Source organism: Leuresthes tenuis, unplaced genomic scaffold (genome assembly GCF_036924035.1).
Source record: "Leuresthes tenuis unplaced genomic scaffold, fLeuTen1.0.hap1 SCAF_16, whole genome shotgun sequence".
Taxonomy (NCBI): domain Eukaryota; kingdom Metazoa; phylum Chordata; class Actinopteri; order Atheriniformes; family Atherinopsidae; genus Leuresthes; species Leuresthes tenuis.
In genome coordinates this window covers 5376209-5399115 of record NW_027325370.1, presented here as the reverse complement: position 1 = coordinate 5399115, position 22907 = coordinate 5376209, and the positions used below count along the sequence as shown (strand labels likewise).

The window sequence follows — 22907 nt, the reverse complement described above, 5'->3', positions numbered from 1 at the left end:
TGCTAGGTCTCAGATTTATCTGAGTTTGGACCTGTAATCCTTTAAGATACCCAGCAGATGGCACCCAGAGTTTCAAACAATGACACTGCTTTCCTCACTTTGTTCTAGAACCAGAGACATTAGTTATGGTCAAACAGTCAGAAAAATTACCTCCCGTAGTCTCTTTCAAAGCACTTCCCCTGCCTCACAAGCACGTGTCTAGAAGTTTTAGCATTTTGCTGCCACTTGTTGGTAAGATCTTAGCTGTCAGCTGCTTTTAGTTGTGTCAGTGCTGCTGCTGGTCCTTTAGCTTTGCTCTGCTATAGAGACAGACAAAGATGTACTTTGCAAGTGAAACTAAGTAAGATGATAAGGTTTATGCAGTGCAGCTGTTGCCCATTGTCTCAGTTGCTGTCTGCTCATCCCAACTCCAGCTGGCTTGAGCGACCTATCAACCAAACATTATTCAATCGCTGCATAGCGTCATTAGCCAAAGTATTTAGGCAGCTCAAACTTACCCTCCAGTCATCCTTTATTTAAATGAAGGAGGAAGTACATAGCATTTGAAATAATTGAGCATTGTTTTTACTGTTGTGGTTGAAAAGAATTGTGGGACAGAATTATCGATTTATCCCTCATTGGGGATTGCTGCAGTGGTTCCCATTCCAAATGAGTTAATAAAAGATCTCATCATCACATCATGGCTGCCACTAAGATATGTCCAGGTTACCTCACTCAGCTACAAACATGCCAGAGAAAGGAAGATTAAACTGAAAACAATATTGTATCTGAATCACCAAAACTTTGTGAATTCAAATACATTTCCAGCTTATTCCATTTTTCAGTCTTGGTGACAAGTGAAGTTAATTGTGTTTAAGCAGAAGATGAGATAAAGACGTGACAGACAGCGTGTGTAAGCCCAGGTGAAACTTTCTCTGTATGCGTGTCAGTTTTATGTACATATTTTGGAATAACAGATGCATGCATATGTGCAAGTTGCATTATAAATACATTATCTCTGAAAATTAACTATTATAAGAGAAGGACAAACAAGAGGAAGAGAACAGTATAATATCTGCTGTCTTAGTTTTGAATAAGTCTTATGCATCTACTGGGGTGACGCAGGAATGCTATCTTTTTGGAGAAGCAGCAAAATATCACATGAAAAACATACAAACACAACATTACAGTAATTGATGCCTCTTTCTGAGAAAGAATCTCTAAGAAGAAGAAGAATTTAACTTTACCAACTGGTTTCCGTGTGGGAGGACACCAGCCCTAACTAATCACTGAGTAACTCTATTTATGGAGGCGACATGATAACTTTTGAACATAATGGCATTGCATGCTGCATTTCTGCCTTTTCTAAAGCTTCTTTAATTATCCTTACATATAACTGTTCCTGTATACTGTGGCATGCAAGGGTTGGAATATACCTCGACAGAAATATTTGTTGGCATACAGTTAAAGATGACACGCTAATCCGATATTTCAAGTAAAATCATTAGAATTTCTTATTTACGTATAGAGTATATAGAGAATGTATAGACTTTCAAAATTATGAACAGAAATCCTCTGGTTTTCTTCAGCTTCTTTTCTAATATTCAGCTGAAAATCCCCCTGCCATTGAAAACTTTCCTGTGACACTCATGGGAACAGAAGTCAACAGAAATATCAATCCAACATCATCCCTAACAGTTGGAGAGGAGCTCTTTTACTTTAACTTTGCACCGTTTTTTTCCAAACATAACTCCAGTCATTTCAGTCAAGAACTCCTGCTTTGCCTTCATTAGTCAACGTTATTTGTTCCCAAAACACGCGGCTTGTTTCATTTGCACACTTGTGGTGTTGAATTTTGAGGCGAAGGTGGAGGAAAACCTCTCCTGTAGGTGTGGGTGCACAGTGAAATGGAACACCAACATTTCAGGGGTTGCTAAATATTTCTTAAAGTCTTTTGCAGACAAACTTGAACTACTTTTCTAGCAATTATACAAGTTTTCTTAAACTTCCAGACTTCAAATTGACCTCAACCATTCCTGTTAACATCTTTAAATACATTATAAAACTGAAAAGATGTTATTTTAACCCAGTTTTATTCATATAGCACCAAATCACAACAAATGCGATTACCTGAAAAGGTATTTCTATCTCCTCATGGCTTTCTCCTGTTTAGTGGGCTTTGATTATTTCAATTTTTGTAAGTGCTCGGCAGCTTAGAGGAGCCCAAGCTTGATGATTAATGAGACGAGGTTCGAGGCTTTTTTTAAGGCTTTGAAATTTGCATCACTGGGCCTTAAGTCATCATTACTGTGAAGAAGTCCTAACATGCTAATTACAGTTTGATACCTCGTAAAAGTTGACTGAGAGCTCAAATTTCTTTAGAAGCCCGGACCTTTTTACAGTGCTTCTTTCCTTTTTATCGTTATAAAATTGCATGAAGCACCCTTTTGTACAATTTTGCAAATAACGTCTTCTTTTACTTTATCCCTTCAGATCAGCTCCTCTTCTAGTCCTCTTTTAAGTGCCTTGAGGTGACATTTGTTGTAATTTGGTGCTATATAAATAAAATTGAATTGAATAGTCACTGAAAACATTTTGACCAGCCCAAACTTTAGCATGCAAGTGGTTGCATGCAAGGCAAAATTAGGTTGTTTTGTATGACTAGGTCCCCTCACACATCCTCTGCTTGGTTATACATGTGTGAGTGAACATGTCTCACCGTTGTCTCTGGCTGTGGATGGCTCATCCAAAGCCATCTGTTCTGCAAGTTCAGACAGCGAGTCGTCGACGGGCCGAGCGCTGCGTAGAGACATGGACAGCCTCCGCTTGATTATCTTCATCCTGTCCATTTTCTCAGCTGCACCACCGGGGCCCACAGGCCTAAGTAGGAGGGAAAAAACACCAGCAACATTATCATTATCATCAAGTACACAACGAGTACAACTCAAACACCATAATCAGCGGCATTTCTGTCATTAGAAGCAGCGACAGCTATGTCCACACCACCTTGTTAGTCTTCACTGTACATTGTACAGCGCATTTTCTAAAGTTCTTTGGGTTCCCGATGATTGTGTTTGCTCACGCAGCGTGTGTTCTCATTGTTATGTGTCCCAAGTGCAAACACTGCAGAATAAAAGACAAAGAATGAGAGACAGACAAACCCAGGGAGCCAGAGAGAGCGAGAGGGAATGAGAACAACAAACAAAAAAATACAGAAAAAAACATGTAAATGGCTGACTGTGCAGCTCCTCGGAGATTTTAGACAAGAGCAGCTTTCCAAGATGAGTTGTTATTGACACACATTGGCTGTTACATCAATCATCCATACAGAATCCAGGGGACACAAACTACAGGTTGAAGTAGTTCAAAGCCAAATGCTATTTACGGCATAAGTGCTATTTTAGGTCTGTTCCAAAGAGGTCCAATCAAAGCTGCTGGCCATGTGACAACAACCAAACTGTGAAGGGAAACTGGTTTCAAAGACTTCATGGTATATTATATATGCAGCTGCAGCAGAGCAAAGTATTGCATCCTTGAAATAATTTGGGGTGAGCATACACTGTTTCTCCAGCTAAGTGCCTTATATACTGAGTGTATTCAGTGATGACCTAACTGCAAGATAATGTATTTGTGTTTAGCATCACAGAGCTTTCAAAGTTCTTTAAAGTGCCCCTCAGCAGATATTTGATGTCTGCTTTTTAAGGAGTGTACAGTATATGTGTATTTTCATGTGCGTAAGTCACTTTGTCAGACTCCTCAACACTGCTTCATGGCCTGAAGGTAGAGGCAGCTATGGCAGAGTATTTCTGTCTCCATTTCACTTCCTGCTCCTATCTAACCCATAAGGTCTCTGGAACTAACGTGCTCAAGCGCACACACCGAAATACACACTAATATACTTCACACCCACTGCCTTTCTCTTTGTGTCCATCGTTGGAGGCTCCAACAAAAGCCATTCATTCTTCCTGGGTCTTCCAGTCTTTCAGGCCTATTAGAGACAACCAGTGCTCCAGGGGAATTCAAACATTTTCGCTCAGGCCAACTGTCCCATCTCCCCCAAAAGATGTGAGTATTTGCTAACCATAAAGCTTCTGCCGGATCAGATGAGTGTGTTCAGATGTGTTTCTCAGAGACAGGAGAAAAGTTGAAGAAAGGAACAACAGAGCAAGAAGAGAGCAGCTCTCCTTTATTTCACATCACCCCTTACAAACCTTCCTCCCCCCTCATCTGCATATTTTCCAAGACTTGATTAGAGAAGAAGCATTCTATAGGAGAGAAGACCTTCTGAATGCAGCTATCATCTGCAGATTTTCACAAAGTCACGAAGTAGAAAACAGCTACTATCTAATGCTCTGCTTATTACCTAGTTAATACATAGCAATCTTATCAATACACACTTAAGCTCATATCCAGGGATGCACGCACACACACAGCTACACAATAATAACTCATTTCACAGTCTAAATCCTATCTGAGTTGAGCTAACACCAACGGTAATGGGAGTCTCATTTCCCAGAGCGAAAATCACTTCAGGATACAGCAATATATTACATATAAATAGCTGAGATTTCCAATTTGATGTAAATTAGGATTTTAAAGTCCCTATTTAACCGCTACACATAAGAGAAAAACAGCATTGACTGTATGGAAACATTTACTTACTTTTCTATACATTTTTTATGAAATGCTAGAAACACCTACAAACTTTTAGTATGATACTGCATCTATAAAGGATGTGCATGTCTTTCTGACATCAGCCTAAAAAGGCTTTTACTTTGGTTGCTTCCCAGTTTTGACTTCACTTTTCTTTTAGTTGAACTAGTAGCTGGAAAGCTTTATCTTTGTGTGGATAAAATAAGGGCTAAGCTGCATTCAATGTTTACACCGAGGGTGTTCGGGCACATTTACGAAAGGTTTCAGGAAATGAGGTGTTATAAATGTTCTCCGCAGAATGTTGCGGTTTGTCTGGTGCAGATGGACGTTGGAGTGTGAAGAGCTTGGCAGAGGCACATCGGTGAGTGGGACGAGACATGTGGCTCCAGACTGCAACATGTGCAAGCCACACTAAGCAGACACCTGGCAAACCACGAATGACTTTAAGACTTTGCTCCCACCAAACAGAGGGACATGCAACATGTGATGGAGGCTGCACTCACTCTGCAAGACATTCTAGAACAGCCTTCTGTTGCTTCTGTTGCATTTGAAAGCAACACAACGCATTGATACACAAGGGTTATAATATTAGCTGTGCGCTTAAAGTGACACTAAAGACTAAAGGAATTAAACCTCTTCTAGTCATCTGGGTCTGTTAGCATCCTGTGAGCATGCGTTTCCACCTGTGTAGGTTGGCTGCACGGATGCGGTAGCTTGGAGGTGAGGTGAACCGACACACCCCTGAGGAGGGCGGAGGAGGAGCGCAGTCAGATTTATTCAAGACACACACCATTTGGGTTGCTAGGTTACAAGACCGGGCTGGAACCACAGATTGTGTCTCTGAGGTGAAGAGAAGAAGAAAAAGGAGACTGAGAATTCACAATTTACATCTCTCAATAGCTGCCCCGCATGCCAACACACACACACACACACTCAAACATGCTCATGTCAGCTTTCAAAACTTTCAGACTGCACAAAGCACCACATCATGCAATCCTTGCCAGCCTCTCTCTGGGATTCCTCTGCCAATTAAAACCCTTTAGGAAGCAAAAGAATGAATGGACCTAAGGTATGTGTGTGTGCCGAACACAACCGCACAATAATGACACAGTCACTTTACAGACAAACTAATGTTTTTTGACAGTTTGTGTTTCAAAGGTCACATTTTGCTTCAGCCACATTGTTTTACATATTTCACCTCCCTCTCTTCCCCTTTCATTACAAACAAATAATTCTTCTGTATTTCACTGAAACATGAATCATACGCATGCTTGCACGCACATGCAATGTGGCAGAGTGGGACGGGCACTCAGTGGCACTCAAAACACTGCTTTTGCGCAGCAGCCTGAGGATGCATGAGTAATGCACAAATCTGCCCAACTACAGAATCCCACAGACATTACCAGATGATCCACAAAATAGTCCATTCTTCTTCTAAACCTGACGGCTTCTCCTGAGCTTCTCTCCCATAACTTAACCTAAATGTCTGAAGTAGGATGAAAAGAGGAAATAATGGAAGGAAGATGAATGAACCAGCAGAAGAACGACAGTCAAAACTAATCTCCTGCTGCAAAAGAATGAGCAAAAGATGGGAAAGGCCATTTTCCACCACAAGAAGAGAAAAGATAGTTGTGCCTGGCTCCAAGATTGTGGTCGCGCTTGGCTCACAAGGATTACACAAAGCGCAAGCACTGTAGCAGAAATGAAAATCGCAATAGTTGGAATAATTTTGCATCGTATAAAAGGCAGATGTATGGAACGCAGAGAAAAATTCAAACCTCTGTTCAGTGCAGTAACACATCTTCCACTGTTACTTATTACTTCATCCACCTGTACTGAACAGAGTCCTGTCAATTTCACAGCAACTGTGAGTAGAAAGCACGGCTCTTTACTCTTCAGAGTTCATAAAGCTAGTTCTGTCAGCCATCACATCATCTGTAAACACCACTGACCCTGTTCCATTTACAGCTACACTTCCACACCATAGGACTGCCTCCACCATGTGTGATCGACAAATTAGTATGCTTTAAATCATGATTCCTTCCTTTCCTTGTTCTCTCATCCCACTGCTCAGCAACAAGTTGATCCTGAGTTTATCCATCCCAAATTCATGCTTTGTAGCAAAGTCTATTCTGGTCTTTGAGTGTTTTGCATATTGAGGTAAATCCTTTGTATTTACATCCATGACAGTGTTTCTTGATTGCAGACTTTGACAATGCTGCGCTGGCACCTCCCAGCAGTGCTCTTTAAAGTGGGGTTTTCTTCAATAAGGAGAGTTATTGTCATCTTCTATTGTCATCGAGGCCTTTTTGTGTCGATAAACCGGTCTGTGGGATGCTTCTTTTTAAGAATGTAGAAAAAATAAATAGTTGACTTTGTTACTTCAGAAGTGTGACACGTAGAATCATCTCCAGACCTAATCTAATTATTAAAACAAGGCAACAAAAGATAGCTGCAGCCCCTGAAAGCACAATAATCATTTACATACATTACAATCGTCATTACTGCCATCAAGACACAACTGCAACAAATTTTAAAGCTCAGTGATGTAAATGACTTGATGTACAGCTAATGTTCACTGAAAAGGATGCTGCCCGTGCAACTGCACACAAAAAGTATGAATGCCCATGCAAAGGTCATGACACCTTGTTTGGCTGCAGTAGAGAACTGTTGTCCTGACTCCATTATATCGCATCACTGTGTATGTGGGTTATTATTGTTTACGGGAGATCAGTTTGATATTTCAGTCGTGCTGCATCACAAGGGCGAAGGAACTGACGGAGACGCGTGGGCATCCCACAGTGAGATTGACATAAATTATTTACCTCTAAAATATACTCCCAACTCGCAGGGATTAAATCAAGAGCCCTGAGACATGTCCGGATTAGACCGCTTAGACTATTTGACGTTTTTACACAGTTTATGCGGGAGGCTATCGGCAGCACTGCGTGACTCGCAGCACTGGACTGTCCGTCGCATTAGCTGACGAGCGCACGTCCTGACGAGCACCAAGTTAACTTGACCTGACCGGAGGCAGTGCGCACATTAGTGGGAAGCTACCGGATGAAAAATTCCGCGGGACACAAACCAAAACACACGTCGCTTGACGTCAGGCCTGGCTGAGAGAGATTCCTCTACCTTTCAGGCCTTTTGCGTTTGAGGTCAGTTCCTCTCTCCCCGTGTTTTCCTGACGCAAGTATCCGGGAGGAGGAGAATCGGGCAGGGCGAAGAAAAGTTGCACAGCCGCCCGACCGGTTAGGAAACTCCGGGGAAACAGGAACGGGGGGCAATCTCAAAGACTATCCTGATGCTTCGGTGTATTTTACGCGCGACGGGACACTGAAATTGTCGCAAAATTACAAACGCATTGTGAATGCGCTTTGATTCGGATTGGACTCTCGTGCCTGTATCGCCATTTATCGACTCAATCTGCCCCGTTGTAGCCTAAATGTTCCTCGCTTCATTCCACGAAGAGTCCCAAAGTGTTCACGTCAGTTCCACATAGACTCTCCTTTGCGGGATGTTACACGTAAAATGCGTCTTTTTCGGCGAGTCGAAAAATAAGCACACCTGCAATGTCAAGTGGTAGGACAATCGGGGTTTCGGTACTTGTTATTCCAACATTATAATTACAGGACCACAACGAGGAGGGAAGACAGGTCGATCTTAAACAAAACACACAGCTGCCACCGACCTGCTAGTGTTCCTGCTGCAGGAGACTATTGTTCCACTTGTGTGTGGTAATCCGGGCAGCACACTGAGATGAAGCCACTGCGACAAGTTCCTCCAACAACTTCTCCGTAAAATACACCAGATTGAGTACCACCGGTCAGATATCGCTCATCCCAGTGTTGCACGGCGTGTCGCGGTGTCCTGTCGTCGGACAAAGTGCACTGCTGACCTGTGATAAATCATTATTTGTGGCAACTTTCGCTTATAACCACCGCCGTCCCGTCCCGTGATGATCAGCCATATCGCTGCCGCTGTGTGGATCCCAAGTGGAAGCAGTGGCGTGATCCCGGAAAGCACCGCAAGGGGTGTGTGTGTGTCCGTGTGTGTATCAGACCATTTGACATCCACCCCCACTTCCAACATCCCCCATGCAAAATGTGAGGTCAGATAGAAGAATTTCGGGGGGGTATCGTCACCGGGGTAATTATCTTTCATTAAGCAACCTGGATTCCCTTATCAGTATGCACCTCAGAGAAAATTCCCATGAATGATGCATGAAAATTATGGATATTAAGCATGATCCAACCGGAGAAAGCACAGTAACTGCCAAATTTCGGTTTGCCCGTCAAAGCAAACCAACCTAAGATTAAAATTAAAATGACAAGTCTATGCTGATGTTCAACTGGGTCCTGTGGTTGCTATGTAGTTTGTCACACGATATAACATGGTCCTCTTTTTCATACGACTGCAGATGAGGTTATCTCAACATCACCAGGTTTTTGAGCTTTAGAAGATGGAAAATAAAAAAGTCAAAACACTACAGCGAGGATCACTTGAACTCCTCAACAATGAATGTCGGGAATCACAGATGACACAGCATAGTTTGAGAAGTTTCTAGTTGCTGGTCTACTTTGCCACCATGTGGTTGCACTTTGAATTGCCTTGTGTACGAATTGTGCTCTACAAATAAACTTGCCTTGATATAAGAAGCTGAAACGATTTCATTCACTGGAGCAAACCCAGGAGGGACTGTTAAAGCTGATGGGTGAATAGACATTAAGAGGACAATCCCCATGAGATGCATCATCTTGTTTTCAAGAGATTTGGGCCATTTAGAAAGAGGCAATAGATAAAAAGATTTCTAACGATAAGGACACTGGTGAACAGGATGTGAAGAGGAGAGCCTGAAGTGGTAGGGACCAAAGACCGTTTCGCACCACACCTGCAAGGCCGTTCTGTTAATAACCATCTGGCAATAAACACACACCTGCCAAGATCTCCAAACTGTTTTTATGGTCGACTTCAGGAGCACATTTTGTCTCTATGACACACATACAAATTTAGTCAAAGTGTGTGCATGTGTGGCCTGTAACACTGCTATAAGCAGATATGTGTTGAGGCGCAAAAAAAAAAAACATGAGACAGCATTTATTCTATCGGTAATATGCGACCTAATACAGCAGTTGCTGCTTTAAATCTGTTGTGGAGACAGGTTTAAGTTTATAAAAAGCTTAAAAGTAAAAGATTAAATCAACGGTTCCCTATCATGTGCCGTCTAATATTCCAAAGTAATGTGGGCCTAGTCGAGGCTATCCGAGTTCTGGGTTTCTTCGAAAGTTGTATCCAAATAAAGACGTATTTGAAGAGTGTCGTGCATTATTTCGCCATACATATGAGAGAAAAGTCGTTAACATTACCGTTCGAATGTTGACCGCTAGAGGCCGCTAGTGATTCACTGCAGCCCCTGAACAGCGGCATCTGCGGTCGTTGGTTTGTCTGTCTTTGTTGTTAGGCAGGTTGTCAGGGCAGCGCATCAACCAGTTAGCTAACGCGGGATTAAGGGACTTTAAATAATGATGACACATGATTCCATCAAAGAAATCTACTGTCGGCACATTTGCTCGAAGCTTTCCCGTTTCTTTGGGTCAGAACTGCAGAGACGTCAGCGTCGGTTTCTATCCAAACAGCCGGAGGTTTGCAGTGGGGTGTGCTCCGGAGCTAGCCGAGCTGCTCAGATTTGCTAACGCTAAGCGGCTGACGACGTATAGGAGACACTATTAATCTGTTGGACTTTTAGCTTACCTTGTAACATTTCCTGTTCGACTGATTTGAAATCGTGGGATACAAAAATGGAAGACGCTGAAGAAAATTTCTTAGAGGAGGAAGAATTCGACAGCAGTGGCATACTATCAGCACCGTACAATCCCCGTTGTCGGTCCACCCGAATGCACATCCAGAGGAGCAATGTCTGCTCTCGTGCTTATTTTGTTGTTGTCATGGTTTTCTTCCATGTGTACATCCTGAACGTTATCGCCCTGCTGCTCTACGTGCACTACAACAACGGCCCCGCGAATTTAGCCGGTGGAGACGCAGGTTCCTCGGTACCCATCAGTGACAGTCTGCCCCAACCTGAACCCCCGCCAAGAGAGCTCCACGCGGAGGACTACAGTCAAAGTTTCAGCCTCCCTCGCATTGAGGGGATACGGGTAAGAAACGGTGTAATGTCTGTTTGAAGCAGTATTACATTTTACCTCCCTGATGGAAAGAGTCCTGAAGTGCAGTGTCAGTAATTTAACTTTGCAAACTCACAACTGTCATTACCTTAAAGATTACTGAATGAGGCCGCCAGGCAGTCTCCTCCCACCCCATCCCAGAATTCTATGCCCAAGAGAGATGGACTTTAAACAACCAAAATTAGGTGCAAATGGGATGGATACAAATATATAAGTCAAATAGATCCACAATGAGTCAAATAACAATCAGAAAGACATTAGAACCTGTCCAGGAGTGTCACAGAATGGCTGCTGAGGGATGCAAAACAATCACTAAGAGATGTCAAATTTCAGCATGCATTGTAAATGTCTCCTCTACAGGTTGGACATGTTCAACAGGTGTCCCTTGAACCAGACAGAATGCATGAAATGAAGACTCTCAGCCTGAAGCCTCTGCTGTTTGGTAAGTGCAGGCTAATGTTTGTATATGAACTGCTGGTAGTGACAGGAGGACATTTCAGTGGGATTTAAGAGGAGGGATGCTCCTGTCCAAACTCACATCAAAGCATCTTGAGAACCGATCAGTGTTGGCCATTTTCAGCACCTTTGTTTTACATTAGCTGACACACAGGTGTCGTAGACGGTTGATCGCAGCTGGGTTGTCAGTGTTGCAGAAGGGAGCATTTCAGGTGTCTGTAAAGGAGTCATGTTCCGTAATACCACTACGATATGGTACCTAAAACAAAAAACACTGGAATTGAGTGATTCAGGCAATGGCTGCACTGAAAGCAAAACACACTGGAGGATTTCTATTAAACAGGAGGGAGATTTCCTTCAGACAGCAACAGGGCTATCGATTTTGAAGAGAGGCTAACCATTCGATGCTTCAGGTATTCAAACCATCACCACCAGCCACAGTGTGCCCAGCTGTGTCATTCCTGCATTTCAGACTCCAAGGCCTTGACAACAAGGTGGCCACCTGCCAGGAGAAGCACCTGCTGTTGGTTCTTTTCCCCTGGTTATTGTGGAATTTCGAATGTAACCTTGCTGTCTTCCAAAATCACAGCCGCTATATCCCACGAGGTGATTTGATTAAAGTTATTTAGACAGACATATTTTAGTTTGCTTACTTTGTGAGAAAAAAAATAGGAAGAACAAAGAATCAAAGAATTTTTTTATTAGTTCATTGCAGTTTTACTAATTTTTCAAGCAGAAAAAGAGGATTGATTGAGTTAACTTTAAAAAGTGTGCTCTCTCTTAACTCTATTAAGTAGAATACTACAAGTACCAGACTGGGATTGGTGCCAGCAACGCTTGATGAGACCCTATTTAGAACAGAAAATTCAAATCAGCAATATTAAATTAAGGTTTACAAATACAGTATATACATTTCCTATTAAACTCTTTTTTTACGTCCAAAGCCATATATGCTGGTGTTTGACATGCTCTTTTGTAATGCCAGCGTAGTATTTCCTCCATTACAGCTTGTTTTAAAAGTTATTAGGAAAGAAAACAGAGCAAGTATTATTTACAATCGGAGGCCTGTGGTTGAATTCTAAACTGTATCCCCTAACCATAGTTTGTCTCTATTCAGTTATGCCTGACTTTTTTTTTAACTTGACAAAATGTCAGTTCCTGCATCTGTGACGTTTCCATTTGCGTGCGGCTGCCATTAGGTTCTTGTCCTGTTTTTGCCAGGCGTAAGCCTTGTTGACCACCAGACGCTCCCCCTGCACCGTACCGGTCACCAAGAAGGTACCGCCTCGTGGATGCTGCCTTGTCATGTTCCTTACACAGGTGGCATCCCTCTCCAGCCACAGCTCAATGCGCGAGCGAAGCTGCCCGCCTAACTGGGGCCCATGCTTCAGGACATCCAGTTCACCAGCCAATGAGAATTGAGAGAGACTTACTGGACTGTACTTGAGCCTCGTTAGACGTAGTTTCACAACTGGGAAGACATCAGATAAGCACAATGCCTGAGTAGTATCTATTTATGGAGCAGTGGACTTATACACAAGAATAGATGCAGAGGGGGGTTATCGGTAGAGGAATGTGGGCACTCACCAAAATCACTCCTACAAAAGGTCTCCAGCGTGTCTTTTGATAAAGACGCCTCCTCCAGCTCACAATCCCGACAGCTTGCCTGGGGCACTGAAATAGTCAAAGCACTAATTAGATGACTAGTTTAATGAAGTGAATTCAAGCTGTGTCTCTGCAGTTTCTCACCTCTGCGCCCCCCCATGTGAGCAGTGGTGTTTGTGATGGAGGAGATGCACATGAGATGGTCTGCAGGATACTGGTCACACCGCAGAATTTCAGGCCAGGGGTAGCCATAGCAACTCATGATTGGAGCGCAGCTGTCCCGCACAGATTCGCACAAACTTCTGCAGGGTGATATAAACCTGACAATGAAGCAGTAGGTGGGGGTGGGGTAGAGTGGAGGGGGAGGATTAGATAACTGATTTGAATTGTTTGCTCAGTGGTAGATAACATTTGGTGTTTTTGTTAGTTTCTCTCGGCTAAAAGGTGTCAGTGTGGCCTGTGGAGGTGGTGGTGCTTTGATGGTGTGGAATCTGTGAAACCACAGCCTTCCCACCAAGGCTTCCACCAATTTAGAGCGATATCATAAGGGTTTTGTCCCTTGATGACCGTGGCTCTTTGTAACATTATCATGAATGTAACATTTTACTGTTTAGGTTTCTGTTGATAAAACTGGGCTTTATCTGTCGTCCCCACAGGAACTTCTCATATTGTCAGTACGAAAAAATGACGGCTTGCGACAATCACATTTTCTACAAAAAACTCATTTATTTTAACTTTGACCTGTTTTGTGCAAACTTACCGGTCAAGGCAGATGGGAGCGAAGAGAGAGCAGAGGAAGATGCGGGCGTCAGGGTGGCACTCTCTTGCAAGTAGTGGCAGCCAGCTTGCACTCTGCTGCACAGCCTCAGCTGGAGACTCATGGCCCAGCAGGTTGGGCATCCTCATGTTGTCATAGCCGATGTTTTGGCACAAGGCCATGCCCGACGGGATGGGCACACAGCGGGAGGAGCTGCGGGATTCCCATAGTCCACCGTCACTGATTGAAAGTGTCGACCTGAAGTTGGTTGTAGCACCAAGCTCTTCCCACGCTTCACCATCATCTTTCGCAGCAGCTCCTGGTTTAGATGGATGAGTATTTCCCAATCCCGTTTCACTGCTGCTCGTCCTGTCCCCGCCTTTGTCCTTCAGTCCTGATCGACCCCTGCCCTCTGTCCTTACAAGTCCCTGTAGCCCTCCCCTTACTCTAGCAGGACTCAGTGCTGATGGGCTGCAAGGCCCAGCAAGAAGAAAGAGAAATAACAGAGAGGCTGAATAGGAGGACATTCTGGCTATAGAAAGAGGAAATGTTGTCGTCTTGAGACAGAAGTCTGAAAGTAGGAGAAATGCTGAAGTAATAATGATCTCTGTGTGACAGTGGAGGAGAGGATGGCAGAATAGGTGCATTTATAGTGGGCAGTGAACGGATTTGCATAGGAAGGGGAAAGGGGAGGTGTAAAGAGCCGTAGGAAGAAGGGGTGGGGTAAAAATTGTAATGTTAAGAGTAATTTGCTTTCACTTCCATTTATGAGTATCTGACATAGCTGAAGATTTACTAAGTGGATGAACTGAATTGTGTCCACAGCTTGAACTGAGGAAGATGCTTTCCCTCATGTTGTGAAACTCCACATTTTCATTTTAGCATTTTCTTTCCACCCATACTTATGCCTGTTGTAGTAGAGATACACATATCTGCCCACAGGGTCATATAAACCTTCAAGAGAAGTTAATCAAAATATCTCTTGAAACAGCAGAACCCGTTGAAGCTGTTGGCAGACAAAAAAGGGCATTTGTATGTGTGTGAGGATGTGTGTGAGGATACAAACAAAATTTGTGTTGTCCTGCTGTGTAGACATGGCCTGATTCCTGTTCTGACAAGCAGGTCACTTCCTTTCCGGGGGAGAAGGACCGACAGTTGGTGGGAGGGAGAAGAGGAAGGCTCAGTCCCTCTTCATTCATATCAGTTGTCCAGATTAATGAGGCTTGACTGGACAATGGGGATTAACCAAGGGTACAGTGTAAGAGACACATGTGACAAACAAGGCCTCTACTGTACAAGGCACCAACCTGCCGGAAGCCTTTCATTAGAGGGGGTCATGACTGAGAGACACGGTTGGATTGCCGATGAAAAAGGGGAAAATCATGGAACGGTACTATCTTCACACTTAGATTTGAAAAAGCTGCATTAAAGTACAGCGTGGAGGATGAAAAACTGTAGGGTGTTACTCTTTGTGCTGAATGATATGAGCAGTTCCTGACTCCCTGAAGACTGCACAGAGTCCTCACTATGGAAGAAAACAGTCATTAAAACTGCTTTTTGAACAGGCTGAACTGCAAATGACTGTGAATAGTGTGTATAGACACTGAGTAGCTTGTACTCATTACATATAAAGCTCACATCCACTGCCATTATGTTGTTCTTCTGCTTAAAGACCTACGAAAAGAGCAGGGAGTACAGGTATTAGTGCAGACCGTTGGTCTTAATAATAGAAAAAGGCTTTATGTTTACCTCTATTTTCCAGTTTGCTCAATTATTACAACATATGTATGTATATATGTATCTTTCTGTTATTTTTTTTATTAAAGGTGTTTTTATCAGCTTGCATTGATTAGACTGTCTCAAAATTCACTGAAAGGTTTTGTTACACTCTAATCAGTCAGAGATCAAGTCACGGCTGACAGAGATCTTTCTGATCCACTTAAGGCTAATCAGTTAATTAACTTTGCCCACGCTCAGTAAAGAACCGTTTTACTGGCGTGTTTGCAGAAGTTCTAAGGGCTACCTTTCAAAGTAGGATTTTCCAAAATGAATTGAAGTGACATTTTCATAACTTCTGAAATGTTTTGGCTTTGTCTGCTTTCTAAGTAGCTTCATTGTTACCTAACAGTCATCTTAAGGTGTGAATGTGTGAGACATTATGCACATCAGCAACTCTCTAAACACTCTCAGCAAGTCAAGCACAGTTTATTTGGTTTTGATCAGCCTTACCTAATCTCTAAGCAAATTTCTTTGGTTTATCATGAATCTTTTATCCTCACTTTCATCTCAGACAGTGATTTAAGGTGAGTTAAGGTGACTCATGGAAAAAAGGCAATTCCCACTAACTTTATGAAATGTGTAATGATAAAACTAGATCTACTAGCAGTTGATCATATCAGTGACAATATGAACTAAATGTGTCTGCTTTTTGAAGCGAGTTGCCCAATATTTAATATCTCATAGCATCTGCTGCTCTTGTTTCATGTTCTTGACAGAGATCCCCGGCTTCCTGTCAGAAGAGGAGTGCCGGGTGGTGGTGCAGCTGGCTCAGCTCAAGGGTTTGACGGATAGTCCCACAGCAGCACCGAGCCAGGGACAAGAGGAGTTAAACCAGCCACTTCTTTCTCTCAGCACAGAGGAGGTCTTCAGTCTTTTGGATCTCAATCAAGATGGGCTGCTTCAGAAGCAGGAGGTAACAACAAAGAAACACTGAATATCCCATATAGCTCCAGGAGAAAGACAGATTTCTTTAAAAAACTTTCATGAGCTGTCAGACCATTGTTTACTTCTTGGTGAAATTAGAAAAACGTTGTGATCTTTCCTCCAGATTGTGAGCCATTCTCGCTCCCGAGATGGAACTTGGTTGAGCCCAGACAACTTACGGCAGATACTGACGGGTCTGGAAGCCTGCCCTACAGGTCTGTGCTCCTGCGGTACATTTAGGTTTGTACATTTGGGACTGGTCTCTCTGATTCCATGTAGGGAAGATAATAATTCATTTTGAGAAACCAAACAAAACAAAAACTCAAGTTTTCAGAATGCTGAAGTGGTGTTTTTCTGAGATGCATATCCAGCAGTCCAAAAAAAGACAGGAAACCTTGTTTATTTTCAGTTTAGATACATTAAGACCAATTTTTAAGATGGTTGAAATTCATCTTCATGTTTCTGTGCTACCACTTACATTTTTAACTAATGAATCCAACAGACTGGTGGACCTCTGCTGTGTGTGTGTGTGTGTGTGTGTGTGTGCCGTGGCTGTGCACTGGTAAGTGTACAGTAGTTTGGTGGCTGTGGTTGCGTGCAAGTCTTTGTGAGTGGCAAGGCAGGAAGAGGGGTGACACCATTTTGACCTGATGCTATTGTGCCAGGCGTTCTACACATCCCAGTCCGGATGTGCCTTGTCCTATCTCATTAAAAGCTGATTATTCTCTAACCCCTTTCCTTAATTTTCCCCCGGATACCCTGTATCCCACAACTCCCTTCTCCACGCTCTTTGGATAGCCCACCCCCCTCCCCGACCACCTCTACTGTGGCACCCCAGAGCTATTGTTGCGGCTGGGGCGCGGCCTCCCAGAGGCCAGAGAATTTCAGCTGAGAGTACCAGCACATGGCTGAACAAAAGGGGAAGAAATAGGGGGAGAAAGAGGCTGTAGTAGAACATTTTTCACTCAACAAGAATTCAAGTGTGCATTCAGTTGTGTTGAAAGTTTGGTTAATAATTTCTCTGCTGTTGTATCTCTGACAGGGATGCTGACATTGGTGGACTTTAGGCGTGTTTATCACGTGTCCCAACTTCCAGGACAGCAGCAAAGTGAGAAGCTTCATACTCACTTCAAACAGAGAAGCAAGCATACCTGGCTTTATCAAGGGCCAGGATCCCACCATGTGCTGCAGACACTCAGGAAGAGGTCACTACTGTACCTGTTCACACTTTGTCATGTAATTGAAATGAAACCTCCTATTTTACTTTCTTATGTTTTAAACTCAGAGTCATCGGTTTGACACATTTGCCCTCTGCTCTGGTTGAGCTGAGTGAACCTCTGCAAGTAATCCGCTACGAGCACGGAGACTTTAGCAATGCCCATTATGACAGCAGCCCTTCCCGCTCAGAGACCACCTGTGCACACACACGACTGGCAGGAAACACATCCGCTCTCACAGAGGTCTCTTGCAGGTATCTATGCATTATTTTCTTTTTTCCATATTCCATTTTACTTTTCAGGTTATGCGTATGTATATTTTGTTGTTTTTAATAGGTTTTAGGGTTCATTCTCAAGTTTCCTCATTTTAAATGTAATTGTATTCCAATGCCATGCTTTAGAAAGTTAGTGTTTGAGTACTAATAAAATAAAATGAAAGGAAAAATACTTAATTTATCCCAAAGGGAAATTGTAATGTTGCCTCGACAATCGTTATAAACTGTCATTATGTATGCAGGAGCAATCTCCTCTTTCAGAGGAGACGAAGAAGCCTCTTACTGAACACATTGTTTCAACACTGTATTATGTAGAAGGTGGGCAGTGTTGTTGCTTATGTTCTTAACTTGTACAGAATTTTTCTTTTCACAGTCAGATCATGGGGCTCTTTTTGATCAGTTAAACTGTCCTTGAGTCATGGACTAAAAGGCTGGTGCCCTAACAGATGGCTGCAGAGCAGATTGCACTCGCCACCACAGACTTATCAAAGATATTCAACATCTTGGTGCAGACATTGGAGGACCTAAGCTTCCTTAAGAACTAGAGTCTGCTCTGTCCCTTCTTGAGGACAGCCTCAGAGTCACATTTCCATTCCAGTCTGCTGTCCAGGTAAACCGCCAGGAATCTGTATTCCTCAACCACCTCCACATCTTCTGTTTGGCTTATTCCTGCTCCTCCTAAAATCAGCAGTCATCTCCTCTACCTCGTTTACATTGAAGATGCGGTGACTGTTCACACACCATGCCACAAAGTGGTTGGCCAGTTCACGTACTCAGCCTTTTATCCATCACTGATACACCCAACAACTGCAGAGCAATCTTGAGTATTTCTGGGGAAGACAGGATTCTGATTTATATTGGAAGTCTGAGGTGTACAGAGTGAAGAAACGGTGAGAGCTCAGTCCTCTGTGGTGCTCCTGTGCTGCTGACCACCTTCTCAGACACACAACCCTTGATTCTCACAAACTGGTCTGTTTGCGAGGTAGTGATTAGTCTGTTGTGGAGGCCAGTATCCGCCTGTATTTTCTGGAGAAATCAAAGAATATGGTCATTTGAGAGTCACCTGTATTTGTTTCTTCTTTTTTATTTATTACAGATATCTGACCATCTTATTCTACCTCAGCCCTGTAGAGGATGGTGGTGAAACCACCTTCCCTGTGGCAGACAATCGGACCTATGAAGAGCAGGTGACTTTACTTTCATGATCTGTTATAAACCAACACTGCCACTTTTCTTCTTTTCCACTTTGAAATCATGACAACTATAATTAACCATCATGCTTCTGAAAATGCAGTAGTTTACTTTTTCCAGTGATTAAAGTCACTTTGATTGAAATTTTTATTGCATAAATGATTGAAAGTGCAAATGTTCTTTTTCGTACAATCTGTCAACAAAAGGACGGAATGTTTTGTTGTCAGGATATGTTGAATATATGTCAGCAGACGTTGTTTTGTGTGTTTCAGGCACTGGCCCAGAATGGAGTTGATCTGACAGACACCCAGCAGACATGTGGCAGAGGGAATCTGAGAATGAAAGCCACTGCTGGGACAGCCCTCTTCTGGTACAACCACCTCTCTGATGGTAGAGGTAAGAAAAGAAAGCTTTGCCTATATCGTATAACATGCAAGTGTGCTTTTCTTTATCTCAGTGTTATTTATTTATTTTAATAAATATTCATTTGAAGTTTAATACTGACAGGACACAGGAAAAGTCTTGTAATGCTTAAGATAAAAAACTAACTATTTACTAGGATATTTGTAGAATCTGTACAGAGCAGACAAAGCTGACAACTAATATTGAAAGGTCATGTTATTCAGGAACCAGATACACACAAAAAAAATCTGATTTAAGATGGACAGCAGAGGGGAAACTGTCCTGTCCTGAAAAATCTACATTTTATGTATTCCTTCTAAATTACTTATACCTATGCTGCCAATAGTAAATTCTGCTCGTATTGTTTGTCATTATTAGCATGGTTGTGTAGCGACAGAGTTCAGGCACTGAACCGTCCTGCCTGCCATCCAAGTCCAATCCCATGAAAAGTCAAAAAGCTCCATCTCCAAACGTAATGGTGTCACAATCAAGGGTTAAAGTATCACTGCCATCTTATATATTGTAGGACGGCGTCCATGTGACATTATTTCAACCTCAAATCCTAAATAGTAACATTTATAAGCCTTAAACAGAGTACAGTTTATGAGCCTAAACATGCAAAATGTTTTTTATTAGTAACCATAATCGTGCATTTTTACACCCACATAACCCCTCAATCATGATTCTGCATATTTCTATTTCAAGAGTGAAATATGGAAATGAGGTATTGCATATATAACTTATACCTTCCATCCAGCTCCTCCTACCACCTCATAACTGCTTTTGGCCTACATGGGGTGGACGGAGTCCAAATCTACATTAAGGGCTCTCCTTGTTATTCCTCTTCCATAAATGCTTTTCATCTTTTCCCCTGGCTTCCACAGGTTGGATGGGTGAGCTAGATGAGTATTCCCTGCATGGCGACTGCCCAGTGAGGCGAGGGGTGAAGTGGGTGGCCAACAGCTGGGTAAATGTGGACCCAGATCACCAACAGCAGGCTCGCTACCAGAGACTAGTTGCCCAAAGGCAACAAGCTTCATCTGGCACAGAGGACCGTTATCAGTCTCTTTCACACAGTGACCTCCACCAAGATCTATAGCCAGGTGTCGTACTGACATGACAAAGCAACCTTACTTTTACAACCGAGTCCTTTTTCTACACCAATGAATCCAGTGAGGTCTGGCTGGTATTTCCACAAAGTCGAATGTTGTAATCAAAATGAAAATTGCACAATATAGCATCACATATCATCTCCTTTCAATAAAAATTTGCTTTAGTTTTTGATATGAACTACAGGGGGAGGGTTTAACCAATTTCCTCTCAGTTAATTCATGAATAACATGAATATCGTATCATTGTCTCACAGAATGAATGTCATTCTTTTTAAACTGCGCCTTAAATGTATAGAACATATTAAGAGTATACGTTGACACCATCACAGGATTTGTTAAGGATGTAGTCATATCTAAGAGCCTGATTACTAGTTTTACCAGGCATCTATTGTTAAGAAATTAAAGCCTTTTGTTAAAAGCCATGCCACAGTAGTCATATGCAAATGTGCTTTTGAGGGAAATTTTTGTGAGACTTTGTATGTGAGCTGTTCCTCAGTTAGTTTCCAGAATGAATTAACTTATTGTGACGTGTTATTTAATAAGATGTTATACGTACTGTGAATGCCGTCCTTCGGGTGTTTCTTATCCCCACAACTGAAACATATTTATTGTCTCAGACTATTTATTTAAGTTTAATTTATTTAAATGTTATTTATTGCCACTGTTTGAGTTAAAGGAATGCATATTTATAACAGCTTGCCGTTGCACTGGATCTGTCACCGTGTCTTATTGTACTTACATGTTTTAAAATGCTATGAAATATGCTGTATAAACCTATGCTTCATTTGTGCTGTTGCGTGATTGTTTGCCTCTACTGCTGTGGATGTGCACGATGACCACTAGATGTCACCCGACACCAAGTATAGCACTAAAAATCAATGACTTAAGAAACTTTAATTGAATGCAAAAGGAGCACAAGAATTATGAGACGTCCCAACTGCAACGAGTCCTGGCTGAGATATATGTGTAAGTTGAGAAGTGTTATGAAATTATTGTTATAAAATCAAAGTTTTATGGCTCGTCTCATTGTGCTACCATATAATGATAGTCCTCGATAGACAAAAGGCTGTTGGATTTGTGTTAGCAACATGTAAGGAACATTTAAATGCATGTTGCACGAGATTTTACATTATGTTACATTTTAGAATCTGGCTATAGCACTTTTAGCAGCTGTAAGATACTGGTTTGTAATCATTAAGGTAAATTATGTAGTGGATTAAAGAGTACATTACAGGTCAAAAAAGGAGGATCTATAAAATCAATTTATCGAGACTAATCATCTGGGTACATCAACGGCATTGCTGTAATTGTGAGAGCTCCACTGTAAAAAAAAGAGTTTAGATTCTGTAGAATACTGTGAAAAGTTAGTATCATACGTTTTTATGAGTTAAATTCATAATACAGTGTTTTAGGGGGCACTTTGGTGCCATCAGGGCTCAACGCCACCTTGGCAGCTGGTGTTGAAAAGTATTCAAGTACTATTGGAATCCAGTTATGAGGTACTTTATTTCAACATTACCATTTAAGCACATTTATACTAACATTGAGCTACATTCATAAGCAAAATACATAGTTTGTCCACCAATATTTGTCTTTTGTTGGCCACTTTTTTGTGAGCCAGATTTTGCACAACAGATAACGCATAAACTCTTGAAATACAACACATTGTCAAAGGTTGAAACAGCCACTACAACAGTTGGGATCCTGGTAAATATTTCACATTGATTAGTATTGATAATTATGACACTTATGTTCTTTTTTTTTTCCACAGAACTTTTACCTGTCGTGTAAATGTTCTAACAGCGCTGTATTAGTACTTTCCACTTCCACTACTGCCAGACAGATCAACACATTCACCGGCGCCTGCAGACACAGAACAAATAAACAGAAACTAATCTGACGCCACCGTGCACCTCTCCGCATTTATTTGTGATTTCAGGTCAAGGACGTGCGCTTTAATAGACCCATTCTTGTGACTTCTCGTTTGGACAGTGCTGCTGATGCTGTGCGCGCCGCACTGGGCTCTTCTCAGCCAATCGCGTCCGCGGGCAGCGGCAGGAGGCGGGGGTGGGGGGGTGGTTAGCAGGAGGGGGGAGCGTCGGTCACAGCTAACGGACCGTTCAGGAGAGCAGATCACATTCTTCGGTCGTCGAACCGCGGTATCCCGGACAGGGCCATGGACTTCTGACTCGGCTGTTGAATCGATCAATCCAAAAAACTATTTACTCCAAGGCGTAGTATAATTTTCATCCAACGGTTATCCATGAGATTCTTCAGGCTTACCTTCAAGTGCTTCGTCGACTGCTTTTGAATCTTCTCTGTCAACGGCTGAACCGACCGCGGCGCTTTGTGATATTTTCCATCTCTTGGCT

The 22907-nt window shown here is 42.5% G+C and overlaps 2 protein-coding genes across 4 annotated transcripts in view; one reads left to right on the top strand and one right to left on the bottom strand.

Moving 5' to 3' along the window:
- Positions 1-8677, bottom strand: part of LOC140271173 (cyclin-dependent kinase 17-like) — a 39589-nt gene extending 30912 nt beyond the window's left edge. For 2 of the 3 annotated variants that reach the window (XM_072366279.1, XM_072366281.1), the window contains exons 1-2: positions 8327-8674; positions 2699-2859 (exon numbers count right to left, since the gene is read on the bottom strand). In XM_072366279.1, coding sequence (XP_072222380.1) covers positions 2699-2828 — 130 coding nt within the window. In that variant the 5' untranslated portion in view covers positions 2829-2859; positions 8327-8674. Of the gene's footprint in view, positions 1-2698; positions 2860-8326 lie in introns of all 3 variants that reach the window. The other variant, XM_072366278.1, reaches the window with a different exon arrangement.
- Positions 8678-10073: 1396 nt separating this feature from the next.
- Positions 10074-21321, top strand: LOC140272234 (transmembrane prolyl 4-hydroxylase-like). The gene is made up of 9 exons (XM_072367604.1): positions 10074-10790; positions 11178-11259; positions 16131-16327; positions 16463-16553; positions 17381-17543; positions 17624-17809; positions 18927-19017; positions 19294-19417; positions 20308-21321. The coding sequence occupies exons 1-9, from the start codon at positions 10434-10436 to the stop codon at positions 20520-20522; spliced, it is 1506 nt and encodes a 501-aa protein (XP_072223705.1). The 5' UTR covers positions 10074-10433; the 3' UTR covers positions 20523-21321.
- The last annotated feature ends 1586 nt before the right edge of the window (positions 21322-22907 follow it).

Bases quoted from the DNA above. Each gene is read 5' to 3' on its own strand.
- LOC140272234 (XM_072367604.1), top strand. From the start codon at position 10,434: ATGGAAGACGCTGAAGAAAATTTCTTAGAGGAGGAAGAATTCGACAGC. The intron at 16,328-16,462 runs GTAACAACAAAG...TCTTTCCTCCAG, and splicing joins GGCTGCTTCAGAAGCAGGAG to ATTGTGAGCCATTCTCGCTC. The intron at 19,018-19,293 runs GTGACTTTACTT...TGTGTGTTTCAG, and splicing joins ATCGGACCTATGAAGAGCAG to GCACTGGCCCAGAATGGAGT.